Here is a 27,375-nt window from a genome sequence, read left to right as displayed (position 1 = left end):
GGGCCAAGAAGAGGCAAGGCCCTGGGTAAGGGAGTGCTGTGCAAACTGCGACGTTCCCGGTCTAGCCCACTAAGGCCAGCTGACCTCACCTGCCACAGGAAACCTGGAGAAGCAATGAGGTTACTGTATTAGTCATTTTAAGAGATCCAGGAAAATACCACGGAATAAGAAATGGTTTTTAATTTAACTTGTCTGGTGTCACTTGAGGAAAAAGGGGTTCAATTACTGGCGGGTGAGAAGGTCAGCGTAGTAGACTTGCGTGAGATTCTGAAGGGACCTCGGGGGCTTCGGGACTGTGGCACTGAGTCTTCATTGCATCTCATTTCTCCCAGAACTTATGACTTCCATTTACCTGAGTAGAAGCACGTCCAGGCACTGTGCCCATGTTTAGCTGCTGAGACAGGGAAACCTGGGGTTTGCAGGTGGAACTGGGGGGAAGAAGGAGAACGGGATGGGGTCATATTCTTAAGGGGCCTGGAGAAGACCCATCCCGGGCCCTTGGCAATGAGAGCGTGGAGTCCTAACCACTGGACCACCAGGGAATTCCCTGGGGGAGAGTTTAGAGAGGGGTGTGTGGCTGAAAGGGAAGAGGCAGGGAGAGAAAAGGAAAGGGGGGAGCAGGGCGTGGGGAGGGGTCTAGAGGGAGAGGGAGGGAATGATGATGGGTGGGGAGGAGGACGATGGTGAGGATGACAGCCTTCCTCAGCCTAGGACTTAACCTGAGACGCGAGATAATGAGCTGAGAGCACGTGTCTTCCTGCGGACGGAGGTGGCAGAAAAAAGGCTATGGGGCAAAGATGAGGGAGAACTATTGGTGTCAAATCAGATGAAGAGCCAAACATCTGTGGGAACTCAGGGCCTTTGCGCGGGGGATGCAGAGGTGGAGGCGGAAACGGGGGAGTCTCAGTCGGGCTCTCTGCCTTTTAGCAGCTTACTGGTTACTAAGATCCTCCCTGTCCTCGCCCCAGCTCCCCGCCTTTCCCAGGCCCTACCCCCTCCCACCAAAAGCTATGAATCCGTGAAGAGTTATACCAGCTCAAGATAGTACCGGAAAGATTAAGGTTCCTACAGCCCAGCTCTAATCAAACCCACCCCCAGCCCTCCTGGGAAAGCTTCCATGGCCCCACACCTGCCGAGGTAGGGCAGGGCCCACATCTGGCTCTGGGGCTGGACGGCCCAAGGCTTTCTTTTTATTTATTTATTTTTGGCTGTGTTGGGTCTTCGTTTCTGTGCGCGGGCTTTCTCTAGTTGCGGCGAGCCAGGGCCACTCTTCATCGCGGTGCGCGGGCCTCTCACTGTTGCGGCCTCTCTCGTTGCGGAGCACAGGCTCCAGACGCGCAGGCTCAGCAGTTGTGGCTCACGGGACCAGTTGCTCCGCGGCATGTGGGATCTTCTGGGACCAGGCCTCGAACCCGTGTCCCCTGCCTCGGCAGGTGGACTCTCAACCACTGCGTCACCAGGGAAGCCCGGCCCGAGGCTCTCTAAGCAGAGCTTGAGTGACTTGATACCCCATCCGCAGCCCCAGAGCCCACCTCGAAGCCACATCCCCGCCTCCTCATGGCACCTCCTCCCCCCGCCCCCAAGACTGTCCTTAGACTGGGCAAGGACTCCCTGCTTCAGGAGGCATCACTGTGGCCCTTGTCCAATCATGGTCCCCCAGAGGACGTGGCGTTCACAGGGCCAAGGGGATGTGCCCACTGGAGCCCACACCCAATTTCTAAACCCAGGCTCGGGGAATTCTTGCCCAAGAGGCCCGAGCCAGCTCCCAGCCCTTCCTCCTGAGGGTAGACTTCACCCAGGCTGTGCGCCCAGGCTCAGGGGGCCAAAGGGCCACGGCTGCAGAGGTCTGGACAGGGCCTGGTGTGCTCATGTTTCTGTCACAGCAGAAGGACCCTTGCCGTGTGGGATGGAGCAGAGGGTGGGAGGGGGAGGCAGGTGGGCCAGGCTGGGGCTCAGGGCCAGGGGTAGATACTCCCTGTAATAACATGTTTGACACAGAACTCCAAGAAGTAGAAAGTTCTGGATTCACACCTGGCCTATTCCAGGGCTTTCCAAAGGTGTATTTGTCAAGGCAGGAGGACAGACCATGTTTTATTTGACAGTGAGTGAGTTTGATTTTTAACTCTTAGATATGTGGACATACGGTACGAGGCCCCCTTTGACTCATGACCAAGCCCTGCAAATATTATTGAGTAACAGAGATTTTCCGGAAGTTTTTAGAGGAACAGGGAGGAAGACGACATTCCATATCACAAAGCAAAGCTTGCTAACGTTTCCACTGAGCCAGCTCTTCCCTCACATGTCCTCCCCTTACCCAGCAGACCGTTTGCTCCTGTCTCCCCAGGGCCCATCTCCTTGGTGAGCCTCTCCAGCCTGGCTAGATCCACCTCCTCGCTCCCCCATCCCTAAGATTTCTTAAGGTCCCCTCAGCTCCCACTCCCCAAACCCCACTCTAAACGCAAGCCTAATAAACAGCTCTCAGCAAAGGGAAAACCTGTCCTCTGTTGAAATGGTCTCTCCTCCTGCATCTGTCCTGCTTTGTGTTATCACGGTCTGCTCTCCACCACTGCTGTGTCTTCGAGCCATCTCGCCCACTAGGCGGTGAGCAGAGACTGTGTCTGGTTCAGCGCCGTGACTCGGCCAGCACCTTATATTTGAGACCATTTATGCAAGGTTTCATGGACGAATTCGTGGAGAAGTTAGAATTGGAGTTAGGCCTGGAGAACAGGTAGAAGGTGGAAAATGAAGTCAGGAGAAGAAAGGAACAGAGGGGACAGGAGAAGCAACAGTGGAGTCACTGTATCCTGTGGGCAACAGCGAGCCACTGAAGATTCTTGAGCTAGGGCATGACAACACGTTAGGAAGATCCATCCGCGCAGGATTTACTGAAGTCAGGGTCAGCCGAGATGCAGGGAAGAGAGGAGAGCAGTTTGGCCCTGGGATGTCAGAGGGCAGGAGTACAAAGGCAGGACAAATGGATGCTGGAGGCCGTACACTGGCCTCAGCAAAATGGCTTGCCTGACGCCACATGGCTCAGTCAGTTAGAACTAGAATTCAGGTCCCCAATTCCCAAGATGTACAATTTCCTCCATACTGAGTCTCAAAGGAGGTGGGGCTGAGTCCCAAAGGCTGCTGAGGAGGAAGTTTTGCCCAGCGGGCATGGCACTGGGTACTCTAGCCAGGTTCTCCCCGGGCGGCTGCTGGCAACGTGCGCGATCACAGCTTTGTGCAGGAGATTCGGGCCTTCCCACTTGGGAGGAAAGGCCAGGCTCTGATTTGGGCGAGGACGAGGAACACCCCGTGGGGAAGGGATTCGTGTTAGCTACTGTTTAATCTCTCAGCTCCTCACTCAGAGGGGTGGGCAGATGGCAAAGCTTACACCTGGGGCCCTGGGGGACTGGGTGAGGGGTGAGGGGACATGGGAAATTCCTGACATCTGTAAAGTGCTCCATGACTTCCAAAGCTTTATTCATGACCACCCCACTTTCCCACCTCTCTAGCTAGTGAATCATAGCCACCCTCCAAGGCTCTTCTTCCATGAAGGCTTCAATCCTCAGACTTCCCTCCTCTGTAACCTCACAGCCCTGTGCTTAGGCTCCAATCTACCACTTGCTACCCTCTGCCGATAGGAGCTGTGTGACTTTGGCCAACTCACTTAACCTCTCTGTGCCCCAAGTTCATCATTAGTAAAAGGAGGGTAATAAAAGTATTGTCCACAGGGATTTTAAGAGTAAATAAGATGATACAGGGAACAACAGCTCCACACCTGCAAGCTGTTATGATGATGACGACGATGCCTCATCTGTTTGGTTGACTGTGGGTCTGTCTCCCCCACCACTCTGCAAATTCCTTGAGGACAGGGATCTCACATCCAGCTTGTCTGCTTCTCCACCAGGTCTGGCTCAAAGCACAAAGCAGCCCATTTATTCAATCCATCAGCACCTACTGAACACTTGCTATGGGTGCTAAGCCCTGTGATAGAAACTGAGTTTAGAGATAAATAAGAAGCTCGAGGGGGGCCCCAGAGTCGAGGTGGACACAGACCTGTATATCAAGAGCGCGGCAGAGGGTTTTGGCGGCAGCTGAGGCTGTGAGCACAGTCAGGCACGAAGGAGGAAGCGGACAGTCTCCATCAAGTCAAAGCTTATTGAGATGAATTGAATTGTCCCATTTGACCCCCAGAGCAACAGCATTTAAGGATGAGGAGATGGCCCTCAGCTGAGAAAATCCCACCGCTAGCACGTCATGGAGCTGGGCCTGGGACCCGAGCCCCTCCCTTCTGAAGCAGGGGGCTCACACTGACCCCCTGGGAAGTCCCTCCTTCCACTGCTCCCCGGCCTCAGCCTCTGCCCAGACTTGTAGGTTAGACTTCTGGGCAGCATCCGTTCATTCCCTGGGCTCTAGCCCAGGCCGGGCCCTGGCCTCCAGGGTATTTTTAGTTCTGGGCGGCCAGGCCTGGGAGGGTGATTGGCAGCAGGTGGAGCCCATGTTTTTCGAGCTTCCCGTGTTGTTCCTGGCTCAGCATGAGAGGTGGCTGGGCATGGGGAGGGGGCCGAAGCATACCTGGCACCCCAGCCCACAGCGGGCTCATTGTCCCTGGGGGAGGGGCTGGGCCACTACTGCTGCCACTGACCAAGGCTGGAAGCATTCTTTGCTGTTGATTCATCACAGGGTACTCTTTGAGCCCAGCTGGGGTGGGGCAGGGCATTGGGGGGACATCTGGGGCATGGGCAGCCAGGGGTGAACATTAGTCCTCCAGTGGCCAGGTCAGTGTGACCTGGCTGTCACCCAGGAATCAAAAAGGTCTACCTTGCCACCCTAGCCCTTATCACATTCTGCCTTATAGTGATGTTTGCTTACTTGCGTCTGCCTCCGGGACCAGACTGGGAAGCCCCTCCCATCCACCCCCTGCAATGTCTAGCACTCTAGCCCCCTGTCCAGCAAGTAGGAGAAAATCAAAGATGTGCTGAATGATGGAGCCTTTGGAAGACCGTCAGGCAAGGTGGGGGGGAACAAGGGGAATCAAACTGCACTGATCTGGGCCTAGGGAGGAAGCTGGGAGGCTGGAACTCTGACCATTTTACAGACCGGGGCACTGAGGAACTGGGAGGAACCAGGACTAGGGGAAAGAATCTGGAGGAACCAGGCTGGGATTCAGGCGTCTGGGTGCCCCCCAAAACTGATGGGACTCCCCTCTGTCAGCCCCTCCTACTTTTGTCTTATTCCACCGTCTCCCCGCACCCCACCCTCCGCATACACTCTCCGCCTACGAGCCTGTCAAGGGCCAGGGCTGCCTCATTCAGCTCTGTAAGCGGTTGTAGTGGAGGATTTCAGCTTGTTCCATTATGGTTTATTACGTTGGGGAGCAAGTCGTGTCTCTTGGGGCTCAGTATTCCCAACTGTACAAGGGGCCTCATGCCCCCGCAGTACTCAATAAACTTCGAGGGACCAGGGCAATGGAGAGGACTGCCTGTTACCCCAAAGACAGCACACCTACACCCCACCATCCCGACCTCATCTGAACAGAGCCACCTCGCCCCCGTGCCCGCCCCCGCCGAAAGGAGCCTGCGTTGTCCGAAGTAAACAAGCCGGTGGGACAGTGAGGCGCTACCACGTGAAGGGCGCTGCGCATCTTAGGGACCCACTGACTGTAATCCCCAGGACAGCTCTGGTGGTGGCCACACCACCTGGCTTTGCAGAAGAGGAAGCTGCGCCTCCGACAGGCACTCACGAGGCCACAGCGGCACTCGCGCAAACGCAGCCAGCTGGCGCCGAGCCGCAGTCTTTTCCCGGGAACGCCGATCCTCCCACAGTCCCTCCTGCTGTAGCGCGCCAGTTCCCTCCACGGAAAACAGCTGCCCCGACCCCCGCAGCCTAGCGACCCCGGGACTTCCCGGGCCGGCGGGCGGCGAGTGGGCGCCGGGCCGCCCCGGGCCGCGTCCGGGGGAGGGGGTCGCCGGGCCCTCGAGGGGGGGGCGGACAGGGCGGGGCGCCCGCCGCGTCCAGGTCCGTCCGGGGGCGGGGCCTGCGGGCCTCCTCCGCGGCTGGCGGGCTGGAGGGCGGGACGGGCGGAGCGGGGCGGGGCGCGGGCGCCCGTGGGCCGCAGCTGGATAAAAGGGCCCCAGGGTGCCCCAGGAGGCCCGTTAGCGCTGCCCGGCCGCGGAGCCCCGGCCCCAGCCCCGCAACGTCGCACTCCAGCTGGTAAGCCCCTGCCTGGCCACTGGCCAGGTCTGTCTCTCGCTGTCCTGCCTGTCTGTCCGACTTCTGTCTCTCTGGGGGTCAGCAAGTCTCTGAGGGTTCCTGAAGGCTGGGAATGGCAGGCGTGGGGGTCCCATGAACAGTTAGCCTAGACCCCAAGTCGCTCACCAGCCTGCTGCCAATGGAAGTGACCGAGTTGGGGAGCTTGGCCCCATGGCCGCCCAGGGTGATGCGTCGTGGCCTCGGGGTGCCTGCGTGTCTTGTTTGTGGACACGCTGCGTGTAGTGTAGCCATTTCTCTGGCCTCTCCCGGGGCAGGGTAGGGGGAGGCAGGGGAAGGGACAGGTGGGTTCAGACGTCATTCCTGTGACAGGGGACAAAGAGGCAGGGTGGAGCCGGGCTCTCTGAAAAAAACAGACCAAAACTGAGTATGCTGGGGGTCGGGGGGAGACTGGGGACAGAGATGGAGGGTGGGCAGAGGGCTTCAAACTCTACATGTCCTATGCCTGGACAGGTGGATATTTGCTGGCACTGTGTCAGGTCACCACAATCAGTGGTCCCAGGGAGGCAATCTGGGCTGAGAGGGGAAACCCCACCCCCTCCTCAAAGAGCTAGAGAGAAGAGGCTTCCAGTGATTCCGGAGCCTGGTTCCCACCAGGACAGCACCCCAGCGCTCTTTCCTGAACACCTTTGGGCACTTCCAGCCTCTCTAGCAAGGCCAGGTCAAGCCAGGTGCCAGAGTCCCCTGGCAGCACCTGGATCAGGTGCCTCTCTCCTCCAAGCTGGCAGGATCCTGGATCTGCCACTTGGTTGCACTTAGCGCTGGCATCCAGCCCAATGCCCTCACACCACGGCTGGGTCATAAATCAACCAGCAACAGGGTGGAATTTCATTCATCTCCCTGCCTCCCTTCCTTCTTCCCCTGCTCCCGTGTCCATCTCTCTCCTGACTGGGAGCCTGGCGCTGGAGCCAGGCTGCCTGGGTTTAAATCCTGGCTGGGCAAGTTACTTAGCTTCTCTGGACCTCGTGTCCTCACCTATAAAGTGGAGATAAGTATTCAGTAAATATTTTTAAATGTATAATAAACTTATTGTGATTAGCCTGCCCTCCTCCTCAGCCTCACTCTAGCCCTTTCTCCTTCACTTTGGAAAAGATCCACTTTTGAGGCTGTTTCCTTCTCTGAGGGGGGCTTCTCAGCCTGGTCCTCTTTTTGCGCAGCTCTGGGGGAGCAGTTATGGGAGACACTCCCCTGGGTTGTGGAGACAGGAAGCAAAGACACCAAGTGCTAGGAAGGTGGGGGTCCGGGCGGGGGACTTAATGGAGGGGGTGGCGTTTGAACTGGGTGTGGAAAGATGTGTAGGAATTTAACAATCTGAGATTGAGGGAAGGGGTACCCCAAGTAGAAGGAACAGTGAGAGCAAATGCTTGGAGGCTGGGAACTGAAGGATGTGTTTGGGGAATGTGAGAAGACAAGTGTGATGTGAGCCAAAGCTGCAGAGGCACCTGCAGTGGGCAGGAGGGCTGGGAAGTGGGCTCTCCCTGCATATGACTCGGTTCCTGCTACCGCCCATCCACCTCCTGGGCGGCTTTCATAGAAGGGAGCTGATCTAGCACCAGGATTCTTCAGCAGAAGGCCACCCCTGTCCCCACGGAGGCCCCTTGGAGGGGAGGGGGCCTGTAGGCCCAGGAGTGTCCACAGCCTCTAATAAGACCTCCACAGTACTCTGGGGATGTCAGCCACAGCTACACAACTGACCTGCCCAGCCCACCCCCTGGCCCATATCGTAGATGGGGGACCTCTAGTGCCACCCCCTCATTTTAGAGGTGTTGCACCTGAGTCTCAGAAGAAAGCATCTGAATCATGTCACCTAATTTGGTGGCAGAATGAGGAGCATCCTGACAGGGAGCAGGGTCATCTCTCAGGCCAGACCCAATGTGACCCCTGGGTCCTAACAGCTGGTGGGCCCTGAGCCCAATCTTTCTATCCTCTCATGTCATCTGGGGGAGGTCTCTATCCACAGTGACTTCGGTTTGGCTCAGTCCCTCGCTGTCTACCTCCTCCTTAGGGATGCAGGGAGGAGGGAATGGGAACATCCCAAGCAGCAGAGAGCCTTCTGCATGTGGTGACAGCCAGCAGGGAGCCTCCCCTGGCTCCTGAGTGGGGAGGGACATGAAGAAAACAGTGCTTAAGTCTGAGAAGGAAGTGTCGCAAAGAAGGGTAGCAGTACTGGGGACTTGATGTTGAGTTGGGAACGCGGCCTCCATTCCTTCTTTATCCAAAGAGAGGCTGGGACCAACCTAGACCAATGGTTCTGTAGTAGCTGTTTCAGTTGCTGTTAATAACAGCTGTCAGATGAGAGCTTGCTCTTCTAAGGGCTTAACGTGTATTCATTCATTTGATCTTCACAAGAATCTCACCCCCATTTTATAGAGGGGATAAACTCCATGAGAAAACTAAATCACTTGAGATTGAGAAACTAAATCACTTGCCCAAGACCACCCAGAAACCAGTTGGTGGAGGCGGGACGTGAACTCAGGCAGCCTGACTCCCAGTCTGTACGCCTAAGCGCAGTGCTATGCCACCTTGCACCCACGCATCTGCAGATATCTACGGGGTGCCACCTACATAGCTGGCACTGCTCTGGGCACTGGGGGCACAATACAAAGTCCCTGTTCCCGTGGACCTTCATTCCTGAGCTCATCATGTGCACTTCTAGGAGCCCACTGCCCCCAGCCCTGGGCTCACCAAAGCAGGCGGCTTGGTAGCTGAAGTGGGTGGGACTGGGCGCGGCCAGGAATAAGGACCGATTCTCAGCCAGAAACCAGCTTGTGGGGAAGGGAATGGCAGGGGGCCCTGTAAGACGCTCCCTACTGAGACTGACCAGCTAAGGAATCCCCCTAAGAATAGCAGTGGCCATGGGGAAAGAGGGAGTCTCCCCAGAATGAGCCCTTTTAAGCCTCAAGCACCGAAGAGAAGCCCAGGACCCGACTTTCTCCATCCACTTCCAGGCCAGCCTCAGCTTCCCGTCAGCAGTAGAACTGGCCGTGCAGGAGCTTCGGCACTGGTGGCTGCAGATACTCTAACAGCTCCAGCCGGGGATGACCGTCCTCTGTGCTCGTCCCAACCCTGCTCCTAGGAGCAAGGCTGCTAATGTATGAGGAGAGCCCCCAACTCGTCCCCTGTAAGGACCCAGAGAGCATATGACAACAGCTTCCTGGAGATGGGAGCCCTCTTCTGTGTATGGTCACTGCCTAAAGCCCTCCCAGGGCCCTTTACTTCCTGCAGGATGAAGGGCAAACCCTCTGCATGGTGCACAAGGCCCTTGATCATCTGGCCCCAGCCCATCCCTCCACCTTAGTCCCCTCCAGGCCCCCAATACTGCAGTACAGGGTTAAGAAAGGGCACTCCCTGCTCTTGCACAAACTCACCTCTTTCCCTCTTTCCCTCTTTCCCCATCCTGTTCTCTCTACCTGGAATTCCCCTTCTCTGAAGGGGAATAAGAGAACTCATTCATCCAACAAGGCCCTGGTTAAGTGTCCCTTCTCTGATTCCTCATCTCTGAGCTTCGTGAGGGCAGAGAGTAGTGTCTGATGTGTTCACTTCTGTGTCCCAGCACCTGGCCTAATAGTTGGCCTGAAGCAAATATTTCAGAAATGTTCGTTGACTCAATGTACAAATTATGCATGTAGGTGGACCTAGAGGTGGAGCTTGCTGTGTGGCTTGGGCAAGTCTCTTAAACTCTCTAGGTCCCAATTCCTTATGTCTAGAGTCAGGAAGTTGATCCAAATACCCTCTATCTCCTCCAGCTTGGACAGTCTAGCCCTTGGGGGCTCCCCATGGCTCAAAGTGTAGGCACCCCCACCTTCTACCTATAAGACGACATCAAAAACTGCTGTTCATTGAGCACTGGCCATGTGGCAGGCTCGTGATAAGCACTTTATGTAGGCACTTTACATCCATACTTTATTCAACACTCACAACAGCACTGGGAGATAAGGATTACTACCCCCACTTTACAGATGAGGAGACTGAGGCTCGGGAAGGCTAAACTTCAACTTCCTCAAGGTCATATGGCCAAGGAATGGTGGGTTTGAACCAGATCGACTAATCTCAGAGCCCAGACCCAATCCATGCCACTACACACACACACACACACACACACACACACACACACACACACACACACACGCACACTCTTGGAGGGACCTGTGCTACCCTTTGTCTCTGCTAGCAGAAGAGACCCGAGGTCAGGGGTAGACGTGGTCATCATTGTCACATTTACTCGTTCCCAGGTGCCTTGACCCCAGCAGCCCTTGGAGTCACCACAATGTGGTCCCTACCAGCTGCCTTCCCTCCTCTCCTGCTGCTCCTGCTGCTGGGCCAGACCCCTCCCAGCAGGCTGCAGTCACTGAGCACCATGAAGCTACGGCTGGTGGGCCCAGGGAGCAGGCCGGAGGAGGGCCGCCTGGAGGTGCTGCACCAGGGCCAGTGGGGCACCGTGTGTGATGACGACTTTGCGCTTCAGGAGGCCACGGTGGCCTGCCGCCAGCTGGGCTTTGAAGCCGCCTTGACCTGGGCCCACAGCGCCAAGTATGGCCCAGGGGAGGGTGAGTGACCGGTGCTCCCCTGCAGGATGATGAGGAGATGGTAGCGGGCTTCTCTCAGGGGCTGGGCTCCCTGAGGCTCCAATAGAACCTGTCACGTTCCCACCAGTCCTTTGATACCCAGCTCAAGTGACCACCTCTGTGAGGCATTTCCTGAGTGCTCCAGCTGCAAATGACCTGTCCTACTCTCCCATTCTCACTTGCAGTGAGGCCACCACCATCACCACCATCACTACCACTCAACTCTCAGTTCCTTGAATATAGCAATCACACACAATGGGTGCTCAGCAAATGCTGTTGAGTGAATGACTAGATGGATGAATGAGGGAACAGGTAGATCTAATTAACAGACCTACCTGGCATTTTCCAAAAGCAGATTCTATGGGACCTGAGGCCAAGAGGAGACACTAGGCAGGGATGGAGATACCAAGCTCCCAGGAGAACCAACTCGTCTCTCCACCCCCATTTTCTACTCAGGCTTTGGAAGAGGAATGTTGATAACTGTGGGGTCCTATCCAGGAGGTAGAGCCCGTGACTTGCCTCTCTGTGCCTGTCGCTGAGCATCACTCATCCCCTCCCACACAGGACCCATCTGGCTGGACAACGTTCACTGTGTGGGCACAGAGAGCTCCCTGGACCAGTGCAGGTCTAATGGCTGGGGCGTCAGTGACTGCAGCCACTCGGAGGACGTCGGGGTGGTGTGCCACCCGCAGCGCCAGCGTGGCTACCTTTCTGAGAGGGTCTCCAATGCCCTTGGGCCCCAGGTGAGAAGGCCGTTCAGGCCCTGGCCTGAGCTGAGGAGGGGGTCAGGGGACAGAGGGCCTCCAGGTGGCAAGCCTGGAGGAGGAGGGAGAAGAAAGGGAGCAGAGCGCGGGCTGCGAAGCATCCCTGGGGCCCTGAGGCCTGCTTGTGGCCTGGAGCAGGTGCATGGGTAGAGGGCCCCAGCTTGAGAAAGGGCGGGCAGGGAGTCAGAGGCTGGGCCTGCCGGGAATCACTGAAGCTGCTCCCCACGAGCGAGGCAGCAGCAGGTAGGGCTTGCCTCAGCCACAAGGCCCGGCCACAGTTGCTGTCTTTTCCTGGCACAGACAGCTCCAAGCTAAGAACAGCCCAAGCCGAACAGCAGGAGCAGGCAGGGCAGGTCTCTTGACTCTACCCTCTGCTGCCAGACGGCCTCAGCCTGAGGACAGCTGGCCGTGGCCCACTGAACGGGTTAGGCCCTGACAGGGGGCTTCGCACCGGTCTAAGTCGTCCAGGGTTAGGGCGGGGGTCTCGTGGGCCAGAGGATCCTGCTGGTGGTCTCAGGCAGCTGGTCTGTGCCCATCCTCTGCCCTCCCCAGGGTGGCGTGAAGAAGGCCCCCTTGTGCCTGGTGGAAGCCTCCCAGTCTCCAAGGGCTCCCATCCTGGCCCCAGGAGAGCGTGGGTCTGCTTGGTTCTCTCGAGTTGAGGAAAGGACCCTAAACAAACCGAGCTTCTGCCTCCTACTCACTGTGTGGCTTTCAGCAAATGCCTCCCCATCATCCCCAAGGACGGAGCCACGTGGCCTCTGTTTCCTGGCCCGTCCCATGAGGGCGCTGGGTGGGGTGATCTCTAAGTGCTCCGAGCCCCAGCTTTCCCATGTGAAGACCTGCAGCGGGCTCAGTGGGGGCAGGAATCCTGGGGCCCACGGTGACCACGCGTCCCACAGGGCCGGCGGCTGGAGGAGGTGCGGCTCAAGCCCATCCTTGCCAGTGCCAAGAGGCAGAGCCTGGTGACCGAGGGAGCTGTGGAGGTGAAGTACGAGGGCCACTGGCGGCAGGTGTGTGACCAGGGCTGGACCAGGAACAACAGCAGGGTGGTGTGCGGGATGCTGGGCTTCCCCAGCGAGGCGCCTGTCGTCAGCCACTACTACAGGTAGGAGGACGGCTGGCTGGAGGGCCGCGCGGAAGGCGGGGTTGTGGAAGCGTCTGAGTGTGTGTGTGTGCGCGTGCACGTGTCTGTGTGTGACGTGGGACCTTGGAGACTGCAGTGAGATTGGCAGGAGTAGTGTCTGTGGGAGGACATTCAGTGGGTGTTGGGATTGGGAGGGAAACAGGCCCGGTGGAGAAATGCGCCTGGGTTTCCTGGGTTATGGATCCCTCAGTAATTACGACAAGAGTGAGGATGAACTTGGAGACCCTGGGAAATTTCTAGAAACAATCAGAAAATAAACATCGTACTTGCCAATCAGATAAAAAGAATTGACTGTAGTGCAGAGTACTCCCCAAATGAAATGTAAATAAATGTAAAATTGTGTCCCTGATTAAAAAATTAGACCTAACTAGTAAAGATACAGTGCTGCTCACAAGTACAGATGGCCTGGGTTCTGGTCTAAGCTTTGCCAACAACGAGCTGTGGGTCTCGGTAGGGCATCTGGGCCTCAATTATCCAATCCGCAGGGAACTGTCTGAACTTTGTCTCAGTGAATTTCCTCAACTGCTATCCAAGCCAGGCTCTGACTGGGTTGCGTCCAAGCCAGGCGTGGGGTGGGGCGGCATTTGGGAGAGGGAACATAAAAATATTCTGTCAGAAACGTGACAGAACTGTCCCAAGATTGCATTAGCCTGTAAACGATGACGAGTCATAGTTCTACCAGCTCCGTCAGTGAAAACTTCGTATGTTTCTCATCAAGGGATAAACCTCCCACGAAACATCTGAGTCATCTACCCTTGCCCATCCCCAATCACTTTTAGTTGGTCTGTCCCGTGTCTCTGACTTAGATGACCCTGGTTTCCAAGGCCAGCCACGTGGCCCCATCCTTGGGGATGACTGGGAGCTGGGCCCCTGACTCCCTGCTGCCCGGTAATTGCACATCTGGGCCTGGCTGGCTTGCCTACCTCCCCTGAGGAGGGCAGCCCTGATTATAGCCTCAGTATCTCTGCCTGGGCAGCTCCCACCAGAAAGGCCTTCAACTTGCACCTGTCCCCAGAGGACTTTCCCCAGGGCCCCTTTTCTCCGGTTGCCCCCTGAAGGCTGACCTTCATCTGGACGGGGGAAGGGCGAGCTTGGAGCTGCCTGCCCCAGGGCAGCCCGGTGCAGAAGAGACACCCACTTTGGGCTTAGTCAAGGGAACTTGCTCGCCCTGCTTTCCTTCCCTGTAAAATGGAGATCATCGTTATCTGTGGGGTGGCCACTCTCTCAGGACTGTGGTGAAGCTCAGCATTGAAGTAAGATTAATGAACAAGTTTACAAACTGAGTCTAGTACAGACTCAAGGACAAGTATGGAGAGGCAGGGTGACAGCGGGTAGGACTTCTGCACCCACTCGACTCCCCGCCTGTTTGTTCCCATCCAGGAAAGTCTGGAATTCGAAGATGAAGGATCCCAAGTCTAGGTAAGGAGCAGCACCCTCAGGGGAGGGTGCAAAGGGGTGTGGCATGAAGGGCCTGCTTCCCCTCCCTTCTCCTCCCCTCCAGTCCCCTCTCCCCTCCCCAGTGCCTTGGCCTCCCTGAGTCCTGAGCACAGCCCTCAACCCCTCTCCTGCCCTCAGTCTCCCTTGTCTTCCAGACTGAAGAGCTTGACAAAGAAGAATTCCTTCTGGATCCACCGGGTCAACTGCCTGGGAACAGAGCCCCACATGGCCAACTGCCAGGTGCAGGTGGCACCAGCCCAGGGCAAGCTGCGGCCGGCCTGCCCGGGGGGCATGCACGCTGTGGTCAGCTGTGTGGCAGGGCCCCACTTCCGCCCTCTGAAGGAGAAGCCCGGGAGCAAGGAGTCCTGGGCAGAGGTGGGTCCCATGCAGGCCTGGAGGCACAGGCCCTACCCCACGGGGAGGCGCTGATGGGGAGGCAGGGGAGGAGCGGCGAACCACCCCTATCAAGGGGGCATCAGTTCAGACCAGGAGGAGGAGAGCAACTCACAGAACATAGAACTTTGGGATTTACTTAAAAGGGACATTTATAACCCTACCGTAAATGGAAAGCTGACAACTGTAATTACATTGTAGCTACATCCCATTGAGGGCCGAAGGTATGGAGCCCAAGCCTGGCCCTTCGTCATAAAAAGCAATGAGCAAGTGCTGGTAGGCACTGGGGCAGGGCAGCACCATGTGAGGTGGTCTCCTCGATGAAATCGGAGCAGGCGGGAGGGCATTAGAACGGAAGTGACTTGCCCACTGTGCGTTTCATTGACACACGTCCCCACGGGTCTCTAAAATCATTTCACAGATCTGCTGTGGAAGTGTTGCTCTGGGTTCAGCCCCAAAGGACAAAGCAGCAGTGAGGCTGGGCAAGAGGAAGGGACTCGCCTAGTGAGCAGGTGGCAGGCTGTGAAGCCCAGGGACCCCCAGCTCCTAAGGCTCTTTCGTTAGGGCTGGAATCTGTGATTACTGTGGCCGCTCTTTGTCACCGAGGAAGGGGGAGGTCGAGAAAGAGCTTATTCAGAGAAATGGCCACAGAAGTCAGAACTCCAGGCCTTGGCTCTGCCTGTCCTGAAGGGGCTCTGCCGGGGGTGTAGCCCCTACCCCTGCCTCCTCGGCCCTCCCTGAGGCCGGGTTTTCTCCTAGCAGGAGACGAGGGTGCGCCTCCGCTCGGGGGCCCAGGTGGGCGAGGGCCGGGTGGAGGTGCTCAGGAACCGCCGGTGGGGCACGGTCTGCGACCACGGGTGGAACCTCATCTCCGCCAGCGTCGTGTGTCGTCAGCTCGGCTTCGGCTCTGCTCGGGAGGCCCTCTTTGGGGCCCAGCTGGGCCAAGGTGAGCGAGGAGGCCTGGGGTGGGGTGGGAGAGCCTGGATGTGCCACCGGTCCACCCTCTGGTGGTCCTGGGGTGCCAGGACCCAGGCCGGTTCTCCCCTTCTGTGGAGGGGGAGCCGCAGGTGTGGGGTTGCAGAGATGGACCTCCCATGGCCTCTCTCCCTCCCTTCTGCAGCGCTGGGGCCCATCCACCTGAGTGAGGTGCGCTGCGGGGGCTATGAGCGGACCCTCAGTGACTGCCCCTCCCTGGAAGGCTCCCAGAGTGGTTGCCAGCATGACAATGATGCTGCCGTGAGGTGCAACATCCCTAACTTGGGCTTCCAGGATCAGGTGAGCCCCGAGCTAGCCTGGGACACTGCTTGGAGCCAGTGGGGAGCGGTTCATGAGAGCCTGCCTGGAGCCAGCCTGGAATGCCCTCTCCTCTGGGAGTCTCCCCTGGCCTGGCCTACTTCCCCTCAGGGCCAGGTTCTAGCCTTCAGAGTTGTCAGAATATCAGTGGGACTCTTCAGGTGCATGGGCTCTCCCACCCCACCCTCTCAGGTCCCCTGTGAAGCTGAGAGAGACGGTGCCTAGGGCAGAGGGCCACAGGATGTCAGCACCCAGGAGTGGCACTGGGAGGCTGAGTGGGGTGGTCAGAGTTCAAGGGTCACACTAACATGGACTGTGGGCAAGTCTCTCGCCTCAGACCTTGGTTCTCTTCTGTAAAATGGGGTCAGCTGTCCCATAGGGTCATTGTGAATGGGACTATAGCTATGAAAGCCCTTTGCAATAGGCACGTTGTCATCAGTGGTAGGATTTCAGGTAGCAGGAGGGCAAGTACCAGAGTGAGAGCCCCAGGTGCAGGCACCCAGTCAGATTTCTCGAGCGGGCAGGGACGTTAGGGACTATCTGATAAAACGTCCTCACTTTACAGAGGAGACTAAGCCAGAGAAGGGGAGTGTCATGTCCAGGCCTGCAGGTTTCCAGGCCGGCAGCCCCGAGCTCTCCTCTGCTAAGGCGGCCCCGCCCCTTACACACCCCTGACCATTGCAGGTGCGCTTGGCCGGCGGACGCAGCCCCGAGGAGGGGGTGGTGGAGGTGCAGGTGGACGTGAACGGGGTCCAGCGCTGGGGGGCTGTGTGCAGCGACCACTGGGGCCTCAGCGAAGCCATGGTGGCCTGCCGACAGCTTGGTCTGGGCTTTGCCAACCATGCCATCAAGGTAGGTCCTATAATGCTGGGTGCTGGGATACTGTGGTGAACAGGACACACAGTTCCTGCCTAACGGAGCAGTCAGTCGCCACATACAGTCAAGAGAGGGATGCAGTCATTCATAAAACGTTCACACAACAGGCACATAATTGTGTCTGTAGGAAAAATGAATAGAAGTGAGCCAGACGAGGTGGGGGAGGAATAAAGAGCCCACGCAAAGACCTTGTGGCCGGAGAACGCTTGACTCTGTTGAGGAAATCAGGGGCCGGGGGTGGAGTGCGGCTATCAAGAGGCAGTGGTGTGAAGCGCCAGGGTGAAGGAGGAGACGGGCCACACCATTCAAAGCCCGCAATGCAGACTTTTAAAAGATTTCTTCCTTGCTGTTCGGCAAACAGTTGGGGTGGAGATTAACATGAGTACAGAGAAACACTATTGCAGTAGCCCAGCTGAGAATGGTGCTGGCTTGGACCCGGGGAAACAAGTGGATAGATTCCAAAGATATCAAGGAAACAAAATCAAGAGGCCTGGGGCATGGCTGCCATGGAGAAACCTCTTCAACTTCGCCCACACTGGCCTGCCAGGCAATACTGGGCATACTTCACCCAGGAGAACTGGGCTCAACCCCGAGCACAACCGACCATCTAGGGTTGTATGAAGAACAGCTGGGGAAATGGGACAGGCCTGAGTGAACAGGAAGGGAACAGGACCTTCCTCTTCAAACAGCTGAGGTCTGCCGTCAGGGAGAGTGATGGCAACAGGGCCAGCGGTGGAAGCCATAGCAGTGGATTTTTGCCTCGACACATGGAAGGCATTTCTAATACCAGAGGGGTCCAGAGTAGCATCACTAAAGATTTCAGGCCAAGGCTGGGCACAGCCCGGTGTGGGTGGTCTGATGGGGTCCAAGCCTCAGATGGGAGTCAGGTGACTCTAAGAGCACATCTCAGCCCTGACTGGGTGATGCTGGCTGTTTTCTTAGGACACCTGGTACTGGCAGGGGACGCCGGGGGCCGGAGAAGTGGTGATGAGCGGGGTGCACTGCTCAGGCACAGAGCTGGCCTTGCAGCAGTGCCAAAGGCACGGGCCGGTGCACTGCTCCCACGGTGCAGGGCACTTCTCAGCCGGAGTCTCCTGCACAGACAGTGAGTAACGGGAGGGGCTGGTGGGACAGGCTGGCCCGGGCTCCCCTAATTTTGCAAGCCCACACCTCCTGTCCTCAGGGAGGGCCCTGAGTGCTGGTCCCAGCTCCAAGGCCAGCAGGGTTAAGGGGTGGAAGGAGGGCTGGATGCAGAACACCAGCTCTGCCATTTACCACGTGTGTGGCCAAATCACCTGCCACACGGGGATACAAACCCTGCCCTGCCCATCTCATGGAGCTACTGTGAGAATTAAAACAGAGAATATGTGAAAATATAAGGATACACAACAGTGTTTTCCAATCGTCACATCACGACCAATAGTTTATAAAAACAGGATAGAAAACAATGATGTGATACATTTAGTAAGGGTAATATTTTTCTCTTGGAATTATTTATGTGTGTCACAACATTAAATATATTTCTTACTACAGTCTGTAGTAAGAAAAGAGTTTGAAAACTGTTGTAGAGGGTATGGAAATGTGAGGACACATGGGGCCTACGGTGAGCTGTGGGACTTACCCGAAAGACTTTAGGTCAAGACCATTTTGAGGCATCGGTCTGCCCCACACCCCCAGATTCTTGGGGTAGAAGCATCTGTTTGACATCTGCCAACCTGGTCTGGGCCAGGATAACCATATCCAGTCCAAAGGCTGCAGGCTGCCACCAACCTGAGTGGCCACTTGACCTTCTTCCCAGCCAGGCTTCAATGCCCAGACATCCTTAACTCTTGTCAGCGAGCTCTAGGGCTTCCTCTCTGTCCAGCGCACGCTGGAAGAGCGCTAGCCCTTACAGTACACCCTGCCCTGCAGGGCGATGGGGCCTGCTCCCCCGTCTCTCCCCTCCCAGGAACCTGTACCCCTCTGTCCTACCGCCTGGAGTGGCAGCTCTTCTCCTAAATGCATGTGATGTTTCACAACGGCTGAGCACAGACGGCCGACCTGCCATCTCTGTGGTCATCCCCATTCCTCCTCTGTAATTTTTCTCCCTTCTTTCTTGCCTTTACCCTCTCTTCTTCTCTCTGAAAGCACTCTTTTCCCTCAGGAATTCTGGGGTCTGTCAGTGGGCATACCCTTAGCTCTCTCCAAAATATGCCTCAGGAATTTCAAGAGCATTTAGTGGTAGTACAGACACCATCCAGCAAACAAGCTCCCACCCTCGACGCCTGTGTTCCCATCTCACCATTGTCAGTGCAAGGCTCACCCATGTGACAGCTCTGCCCCAAATCTAAAGTGTAACCCAGTTTTTGCATGAACAAACATTGAGAATTGGCAAATTTCTCTCTTGACGTTACATGCAAAAGCTGTCCATTTCCTCATTTCTGTGCTGACACAGTGAGGGACAACACGCTGGCCTCTGAGGAGGGTAAGAGCCCCCGTGACAGGAAGGGAGCGGGAGAGGCACTGAGCAGCTTACGGAGACACAGGCTCTAGCATGTTGGATTTTTATGCACCAGAATGTCCACGATGCCTCAGAGGAGAATGCACGGGATGCCCTGGTACGAACACCCCTGATAGCAACCGGGTAGAACAGGACCCTTGGAAGAAGCACAGGCTTAGGAACTGCGGCAGAATGCACCAGAACGGTAGAACCCGGGGCAGGCTCGGTGCTTAACTCTTGCAGCTCTCCAGCCCTCTCCCTCTGCCCCTCGCATTGCTGGAACTGAGGCCCAGAGAAAGAGTGAGCTGAGGTAACAAGCTAGGGGTCAGCAGAGCTTACTGAGGGGTTATATGAGCTAGGCTACAGAGGCACTTATGGGCTGAAACGCATTCTACAGAAGAAATACTAGCTTACATCAACCGCATGCTTACCGTGGGCCAACCATGATCTAAGCACGTTACAGGTACTATCACACTAATCTTCTTCTTCTTCTCCCCGTCATCCAGATGAGGAAAATGAAAGACAAAAGGCTGAGCAAGTCCCAGAGCTAGTTAATGGTGTAACTAAAAACCAAGCCAAGAGAGGAACCCAGGCAGTCTGGCCCCAAAGCCAGCAAGCTTAGGCTAAGGTGATAGAGCTTTCCTGCTATTAGAGTTCACATCTCCTGACTCCTAAACCGCCCTCCTCTTCTGGCGCCTCCAAAAGAGCTTCGTCTGGAGGCAAGGCTGTCCCCTAGGCCAGGGAGCCAAACCGGCTGCCTTCCTAGCCTCTGGGTCTCCACCGTGCCCAGGTGCTGCAGACCTCGTGCTGAACGCCCAGCTAGTGCAGGAGACGGCCTACCTGGAGGACCGCCCGCTCAGCCAGCTGTACTGTGCCCATGAAGAGAACTGCCTCTCCCGGTCCGCTGACCGCATGGACTGGCCCTACGGACACCGGCGCCTCTTGCGCTTCTCCTCACAGATCCACAACCTGGGCCGGGCCGACTTTCGTCCCAAGACAGGACGCCACAGCTGGATTTGGCACCAGTGCCACAGGTTAGTGCCTGCTTAGGCCTTGGCTCTAGGGGAACAAAACCAGGGTCCAGGGAGCCAACCCGTGTGGTCTCTTCCGGGCAAGCCTTCCTGGGAGGGGCGTGCGCTCTGGGAAAGAGCCTTCCTTCCTAGACGCCTCACTGGCCTTGCCTCCGGGCGGCAGTGAGGAATCCCAGGAGCATCAACCTGCCCTCTCCCTCACTCCGTCGGCTGCCCAGGAGGTACCCACATGTCCATCTCCACCACAGTGTCCAACAGAGCAGTCCTTGCCAGCAGAGCTGGTCTCTGTTAGAATGATAGTGGACAATTTTTCTGTTGGCCCTGAGGCCTTGTCTTTAAAAGCCAGGTGAAGTGGGGACTCGTAGAAACCTGGAGACCCAAAATAGCCATCCCATCCAGGATGCTGGCTGTGCAGAAAAAGCTAGCTGGTTTCTGCAGCAGCAAAGCGAGGCCCGCAAGGAAGAGCTGCTGGCGCTGGAAGGAGACAATGAGCGTTCTTTCCTATCAGGAGCCTCCAGCCCAGACAGAAGGAGAGATGATGTCTGTGACAAAGGCAGAATGGAAAAGGGTGTTTTTTTCCTTCAGGACACAGCCGTGGGTGGGGAAAGCTGAGAAGAACAGGCAGTGACTTTGGGACTTGGCCTTGCTGAGAAAATAAGTACCTTTCCCGGCAGCATGAAGAGCTGTCATTAGAACTGGAAACAGTGGTAGCAATTTGGGCCCAGGCTGGCAGGGAGCAGAGGAAGCATCCCTCCTCACTCAGCAACTCCGCTCCTGGGCTGGTCCCTGGACGTGTCTCTTCTTTCCACCTGCAGGCCTCAGGCCTTGTAGCCAGGCAGCCTCCTGGAGCTTTGACCTCTCCTCACCCGGGTGAGACCCTAGGTGATGAGGGCAGCTGTCTTGCTGCCTGGCAGGGGTGCCAGGAAAGTAGGCCACGGGTCACACTCATCTTGGGTTTGGGGGGGAGAAGGGCACTGCCCTGCTATTGTAACACTCCTCTCTGGGTAAGGATGGGGCCTAGTGCCTCAGCCTTCCCTACCAGCTCCTCTGTGAGGACCCTCTCCTGTTGCTGCTGGCCTGACAGCTCTGCCCCTTCTGCAGGCACTACCACAGCATTGAGGTCTTCACCCACTATGACCTGCTCACTCTCAATGGCTCCAAGGTGGCTGAGGGGCACAAGGCCAGCTTCTGTCTAGAGGACACAAGTTGCCCTACAGGTATGTGGTTTCCTGTCGGCATATCCTCCTCTGTTAGATTCCTCGGCCCCTTTGGGCTCAGGATCCCCTCTGCCCTGCTTAACAGCCTCAGGCAGCTGGAGACTCCAGCCTGGCAACAGTCAGCACTCATGGCGACTCAAAAAGATAAATTTCTTACCCTCTCTACTTCCTCTGCATTCCCAACATACTGTGTACCACTTTTGAAATGCTTAACGCTTTCTCTTTTGGATAATAGTTGCAGACCTGTTTCACTTCTAAGTCCTTTGGGACTTAGCATGGATTGATTGTCTGATTCCTATTCGCACACCCACAGTTCCTAGCCCTTAGAAATGGCATGGTAAAACACTGGCTCTCCTCAGGGTTGTATGGGCAAATGAATTAGCCTAGTAGGGCTGGAATCTTCTAATCACATTTCCTAGGCCAACAGGAATTTCCACTAGTGCATCCAAAGAAATAATCTCTGTCACAGATGGGCTTTGCTATGGTGCTGGATTCATGCTTAGTAGGAATTCTGGCTCCAACCGGCAAGATATTTAGCTGAAGCCCAGGCCCCTAGTCTGACTGCATTTAATTGGCAATTCAGGGACTCAATAACTGTCAGCACCCTCCATTACAGGAATGCAGAGGCGCTACGCATGTGCCAACTTTGGGGAACAGGGAGTGACCGTTGGCTGCTGGGACACCTACCGACATGACATTGATTGCCAGTGGGTGGATATCACAGACGTGGGCCCTGGGGATTATATCTTCCAGGTAAGTGAGCTTAGGGATTCCCCACAGGAGGTCCATTTCTTCCAGATGTTCCAAAAGCTCCCTGAGGTCAAATGAAGAAAGAGAGCTTCATAAATAGGATCTCTGCCAGGTCTGGCGCTTGAAGGAGCTACACCGTAGGGGAAGGGATCAGAATCCAGGACCTAGGTTTGAGTCCTGATTCAGTGAACAAGGGGCACGTCACAACTCGGTCCCCATCTATAAAATAAGGACCTTAATGCCTACTTCCTGGGCTGGCTGTAAGGGTTAATGAAGAAGAGGAGCACAGTTTGCAAGACAACATGAAATGTAAAGGATGTCACAGCCACTGTCAACTCAGAAGCCAAGTCACCTGTTTTCAGCTGGCCCATCTCTCACCCCAGGTGGTTGTGAACCCCAAGCTCGAGGTGGCAGAGTCCGATTTCTCGAACAACGTGATGCGGTGCCGCTGCAAATACGACGGGCAACGGGTCTGGCTGCACGACTGCCACACAGGTGACTGCGGGCCACTGTGAGACCAGCCCCATGCGAGCTCGGGGAGCTGGAAGACCCTGTGTCCCTGTGTGTGACTTCAGTGTGTGTATACAAGGCTGGGGAGGGGACAGAGATGAATTGCCTTTGACAACTTCATAGAAGTTCATAGATTTCTGGAACAAGCTGCATCAGCCCCACCCAGTAACTATTCCTACATCCCTCTTTGTCCTTAAGGTTGTTTGGATTGTAATCTCAGTCTGCCATCTGTCCTGGAATCTTTCCTGTTACTTCAGGCCATGTCAGGATTTCGCCTTTCCAGTCTGTTATTTCTCCCCTTCCTTTCATAGGGTCTTTCTTAGTTGCCTCCATCCCAGGCTGACTGCCTCACAGGCAAACGTAGAAGTTCCCCGGATCCGTGTTGCTACCGCCAGCCCTGATCACTGCTTACAGGACGCAGACCACGGAGAACAGGGCTCAGGACACTTGCAGGATTGGTAATTTCAGGCAAAGAAGCAACAATCCAGTGGGGAGCAGAGTAAGGAGGTGGCTGCCTCACTTGCCTGTACAGAAAGGAAGCAGTTCCTCTACCTTAGAGTTTAAAGTGCTTGTATTTGCTGTGGGGGTGTGTGCAGTCACTCCCACGCTTTGCACACAGAGGGTGGGGCAGGTGTGTTCATTTAGTCCACAAACATTTATTAAGACCTACCTCTGTGTTGAGCACTGCCAGCAGGCACTAGGAACATAAATAGGAGTAACAGGCAGAGCTAAGTGTCAGGTAGGGTAAGCAGACATGCAAATGGGTAACCCCAGTCCTACTGGGTGCCCCAGAGCGCTGTGAACCACTGCTGAGCAAGCAGAGCGCCCTCCGAGCAACCACCTGGAGGCCAGCCGGGGTTTCGCAGAGGAAGGGACATCTGAGCTGGCTGCAAGGAGAGGCACAGGCCAGAGAGGGGATGAGGAGAAGGCGCATAGGATTTGGCTTCAGAGGGCTTCACTGGGCAGCAAATCCAGTTCCACCACCTTCTGGCTTTAAGACAGTCAGGAAATCTCCTCCTCAGAAGCTGTCTCTTTTGTAAAATAGGGCTATGCAGTCACACCTACTAGAGCTCTTTGCAGGGAGGGTTACGGTGGCTCCTGCTGAGAGAATGGACTTGATCCCGTGGGCTTCTGGGAACCACTAACAAATTTCAGCCAAGGAGGCAGGGAGATCAGATCAGATTTTCAAAAGATAGCTCTGGCAACAGATGAAGACAGCGAGAAGAGGAATATAAGGATTTGAAACTCGTGAGACTGCGTAGATGCTGCTGCCATTAAGTGAGACAGGAGCGTGAGCGAGATCAGGGGTTGGAACCTAAGGCTGCCGGCGTGGAGGCACAGCCTCCGTGATGCTGCGGGCAGGCTGCAAGGGGGCCAGGGCAGCAAGCAAGGAAAGAACACTACGCAGCTCTGACCCCTCCAGGGTCCTTGCAGGAAACGCAGGGCACACTCAGGTGAGAGTAGGAGGTTATTTAATGAGAGGACTACACTGAGGTGTGAGTAGGACTAAGGAGATGAGGAGTGTTGAGACGTCCAGGGATAAGCAAGAGTGGAATGTTGTTATCACCTTGGGCTTGAAGGGGCAAAGTGTGTCCTGGAGCCAGGCGAGCGCTAGCACTGAGGAGGAGGGAGCAGCAGGCAGGAGACCATCACTGCACAAAGAGGGGAAGAAATGCCCCAGCCTCTCTCCTTCCATCCTCTAATCTCGTGCTGTTTCTTCCCAGTGACCTATATCAGTCGGCAGTCTCTAGGGGTCAGGTCTCCAGGGCATGAGAGAACAAGAAGGGTAGAGCATGAACCTGCGGAGGGGCGAGAGAGAGTGGCCAGCACAACCCTTCCCACTCAAAAGCCTATCTTCCCGATGTCCCTGCAGCTACGCATCTGTTGGCATCCATTTCCATAAAACGGATTGTTTGTGCCCACGACTAACCTGATGGAAAGGCTGAGCTGGGCAGGATGTCTTGGTGTTTGTGACGTTGTCAGGGAGGGGATGAGACTCCGATCAGGTCGACGACTTACCTGCCCTCCTCTGGTCCGCAGGGGACGCACACCGAGCTAACACAGAGCACTCCCCGGAACAGGAGCAGCGTCTCAGGAACAACCTCATCTGAAGGCACCCCTGCGCACCCCCAGCTGCTGCCCACACACCAGATACCTCAGCTTATTGGAGCCATGCCCTTCACAGAGCCCTAACTCAGAGGGTAAGGGGCCAGTGCCAAGGGGCACCAAGAACCAGCTCAGGAAGCCTTCTGATGGCAAGATCACCACACCAGGGTGGCACTGCTCCCTCAGGATGGCTCTGGGTCTATCCCCTGAGGGCCTTTGGTCTCTGGACTATGGCCTTCGGACTTTGTTCAGCTGAGCTCCTCTTCCATAGGAGACCCAGTCCTTCCCGGATCTTGCCCCAGAGTTCATGGTTCAAGAGCTATCAGTTCCTTAGGAATGGACTGTGGCCCAGTCCCCCATCTAAATGGTGCTTTGCAAATGTCTTGGAGGAGGACCGAAATACACAGGAGGAGAGGTCAGCTCTCTGCTAGGAGCTCTGTGCAACACAACTTGTATCAAAGTCACAACTGGCAAAGAAGCTGGTGAATTCAGTCCCTTGCTTGATAGGTCCGCATTTAGGATTCAGCTACCATACTCTCTAAGAGTCTGTTCTTTAGTGCCCTTACCTTTATCCTACAGCACATATGGGTGTTTCTAATATCCCTGGAAGCTTAGGCCTCAGGCATCCCCTTATCTCCTGACGGGCCCAAACCACCAGTTACTGAGCGCTTGAGACGGGGCAAGATTCACAGGAGTGGCCAGATATGGCCTTCCCGCAGAGCAGCAAGAGGAGGCCGAACAGGAAGAGTCCCGGGGTGCTGTGGACCCCAGCTGCTGCCAGGCCCTCTGCCAAGGGAAGAACACTTGCCCTGACCCCGGCAGGCAAGGTCACTGTGCGCCTCAGGACCGGCCTAAAGGTCGGGTCCCCCAGGCTTCTGGAGTGAATTTTGCATTGAATAAAGTTTTGCAGTGGAAAGAACATGGGTCAAACAGGCCGCTCATCTCTGCAGGAAAAAGAAGACAGGTCTGGTAGAGTGGAGGACAGGAGACTACGGAGAGGTCAGAAGGGGAACATTTAATTTAGTTAAGGACTAAACCTAGGAAAGGCCACCATCCCTGCTTGACCTGGCTGTTGGCAGGCCCTTGCTCAGATGGTATAAAATCCCATGGTCTTCCTGGACATGATTCTTAATCCTGTCTCCACTAAGACACACTTGAGAGATGATCCTTACAGGTCTGATGCCCTAATGCCAATAAAGGTTGCTCACTATGGACTGCTACAAAGACAAGACTGGCTGTGATTCTTGGCAGTTCCCAGCACCCTAACTCTCCCCCTTTTCACTCCTGGTGACCTGGTTACTAAGATGTGTGGAGCCCACATACTACTCACAACAGCCCCACTGCACTCCTCCGACATCAGCCTACAGTCTGCTTCGCAATTCCCTCCCTAGGCTCCGTGGTGAAACATGGGTTGGAAAGGTTAAGGGATGAAAAGTAGGAGGAAAGAAGAAAAAGTCCAAAGATGGTAAACTTTTACAACCAAGGCTGCAAGGCCAGAGTGAATGGTGGTAGATGGGGCAAGATTACAATAGTCCTCCCGTCCTCACATATGAGAGCTGCCCTTCCTTAGCCGGTAAAAAGGGACCTGCTCTGGGGTATCCTCTGTGAATACAAAGAAGCGCGCTTTTCCTTCTCCTCTACCATCCCTCTTCTCAACTCCCTCACCTCCTTCATTAGGGCAGAGGGACAGCTTTACTTTGGCATGGCAGTTTAGGTAAACAAGGGAAGGACTGATTTCCTGTTGGATCCAGCAAACATCTCCCAAACAGTAACAACATTATACTCGCACATGCACCCAATGGTCTGTGAAAGAACGTGTAGCTGGCGGGGGAGCGTGTGGTGACTGATGACTAGATTCAGGCAGGGAGGTTACCTACAGCTTCTGGCTGGATCCAAGTTTCCAAGAAGGCCAGAAAAAGCAGGCCAGGCAGCCAGCCACCCGCTGTGGTCTCAGTCTTGCTGCCCACATCACACATTTGATAGGTGCAGCCAGTTCTAATTCTTGGAAAAAGCTATACAAGGGTTGTGCTGTTACACCTCTGACTTGGAAGGATATGGGAAGATGCGGCTGGCATGACTTGTAACTAGATGAGGAATGTTAACAGAATAGCAACCACCAAATTCCAGACAGAACCAAAAATGTCTGATGATTTTCACCTCAGCATTCTTGTCTCAGAGAAACTGAAGTACTAGGAACCTCAGCTTACCATTCAGATGCCTAATTTATTCCTATTCCACAAAGACTTCCACTCCATGAGGAGTATACTGGAACTCAAGGGGAATGTCTCTATCTACTATAAATTCCAGGTGATACTGGGATTCAGAAGTTCAACATACATGAAGCAACATATAACACACAGCAGAGTGCGTTAGCTGTCTTCTCAAATATCTACCAGAGGAGCCAGTGGCAGCTACAGGGTGCTCTCCAGTTAGCTCAGTGTACAAAGGCATGGTGTAGATATGACCAAGGATCTGATTCCTGTCTGGACAAGCTCAAGTAGTCCGTGCTGGGTCAGGGCAGGTGCTCTTTCTTACCTCCAGCCAGTATACAT

At 55.6% G+C, this 27,375-nt stretch overlaps 1 protein-coding gene across 2 annotated transcripts; it reads left to right on the top strand.

Annotated features, from left to right (window-relative positions):
* Window positions 1–6,075: 6,075 nt before the first annotated feature.
* On the top strand, window positions 6,076–26,052 carry LOXL4 (lysyl oxidase like 4). 2 transcript variants are annotated; one of them, XM_004268431.4, is made up of 15 exons: window positions 6,076–6,201; window positions 10,491–10,805; window positions 11,388–11,566; window positions 12,487–12,692; window positions 14,112–14,150; window positions 14,324–14,543; window positions 15,324–15,507; window positions 15,682–15,836; window positions 16,539–16,706; window positions 17,673–17,835; window positions 20,000–20,243; window positions 21,342–21,457; window positions 22,074–22,210; window positions 22,591–22,702; window positions 24,758–26,052. In XM_004268431.4, exons 2-15 carry the CDS (start codon window positions 10,526–10,528, stop codon window positions 24,826–24,828), a joined length of 2,274 nt encoding a protein of 757 aa, XP_004268479.1. In that variant the 5' UTR covers window positions 6,076–6,201; window positions 10,491–10,525; the 3' UTR covers window positions 24,829–26,052. The 2 variants fall into 2 exon arrangements, with proteins under 2 accessions (XP_004268479.1, XP_049553060.1); XM_049697103.1 differs by lacking the exons at window positions 6,076–6,201; window positions 10,491–10,805; window positions 11,388–11,566; window positions 12,487–12,692 and adding an exon at window positions 12,693–13,984.
* The last annotated feature ends 1,323 nt before the right edge of the window (window positions 26,053–27,375 follow it).

Source organism: Orcinus orca, chromosome 14 (genome assembly GCF_937001465.1).
Source record: "Orcinus orca chromosome 14, mOrcOrc1.1, whole genome shotgun sequence".
Lineage (NCBI taxonomy): Eukaryota > Metazoa > Chordata > Mammalia > Artiodactyla > Delphinidae > Orcinus > Orcinus orca.
The sequence above is the reverse complement of the archived record's forward strand: the minus strand, read 5'-3'. Positions and strand labels throughout refer to the sequence as shown.

Bases quoted from the DNA above. Each gene is read 5' to 3' on its own strand.
- LOXL4 (XM_004268431.4), top strand. From the start codon at position 10,526: ATGTGGTCCCTACCAGCTGCCTTCCCTCCTCTCCTGCTGCTCCTGCTG. The intron at 11,567-12,486 runs GTGAGAAGGCCG...CGCGTCCCACAG, and splicing joins CCAATGCCCTTGGGCCCCAG to GGCCGGCGGCTGGAGGAGGT. The intron at 14,151-14,323 runs GTAAGGAGCAGC...CTTGTCTTCCAG, and splicing joins ATGAAGGATCCCAAGTCTAG to ACTGAAGAGCTTGACAAAGA.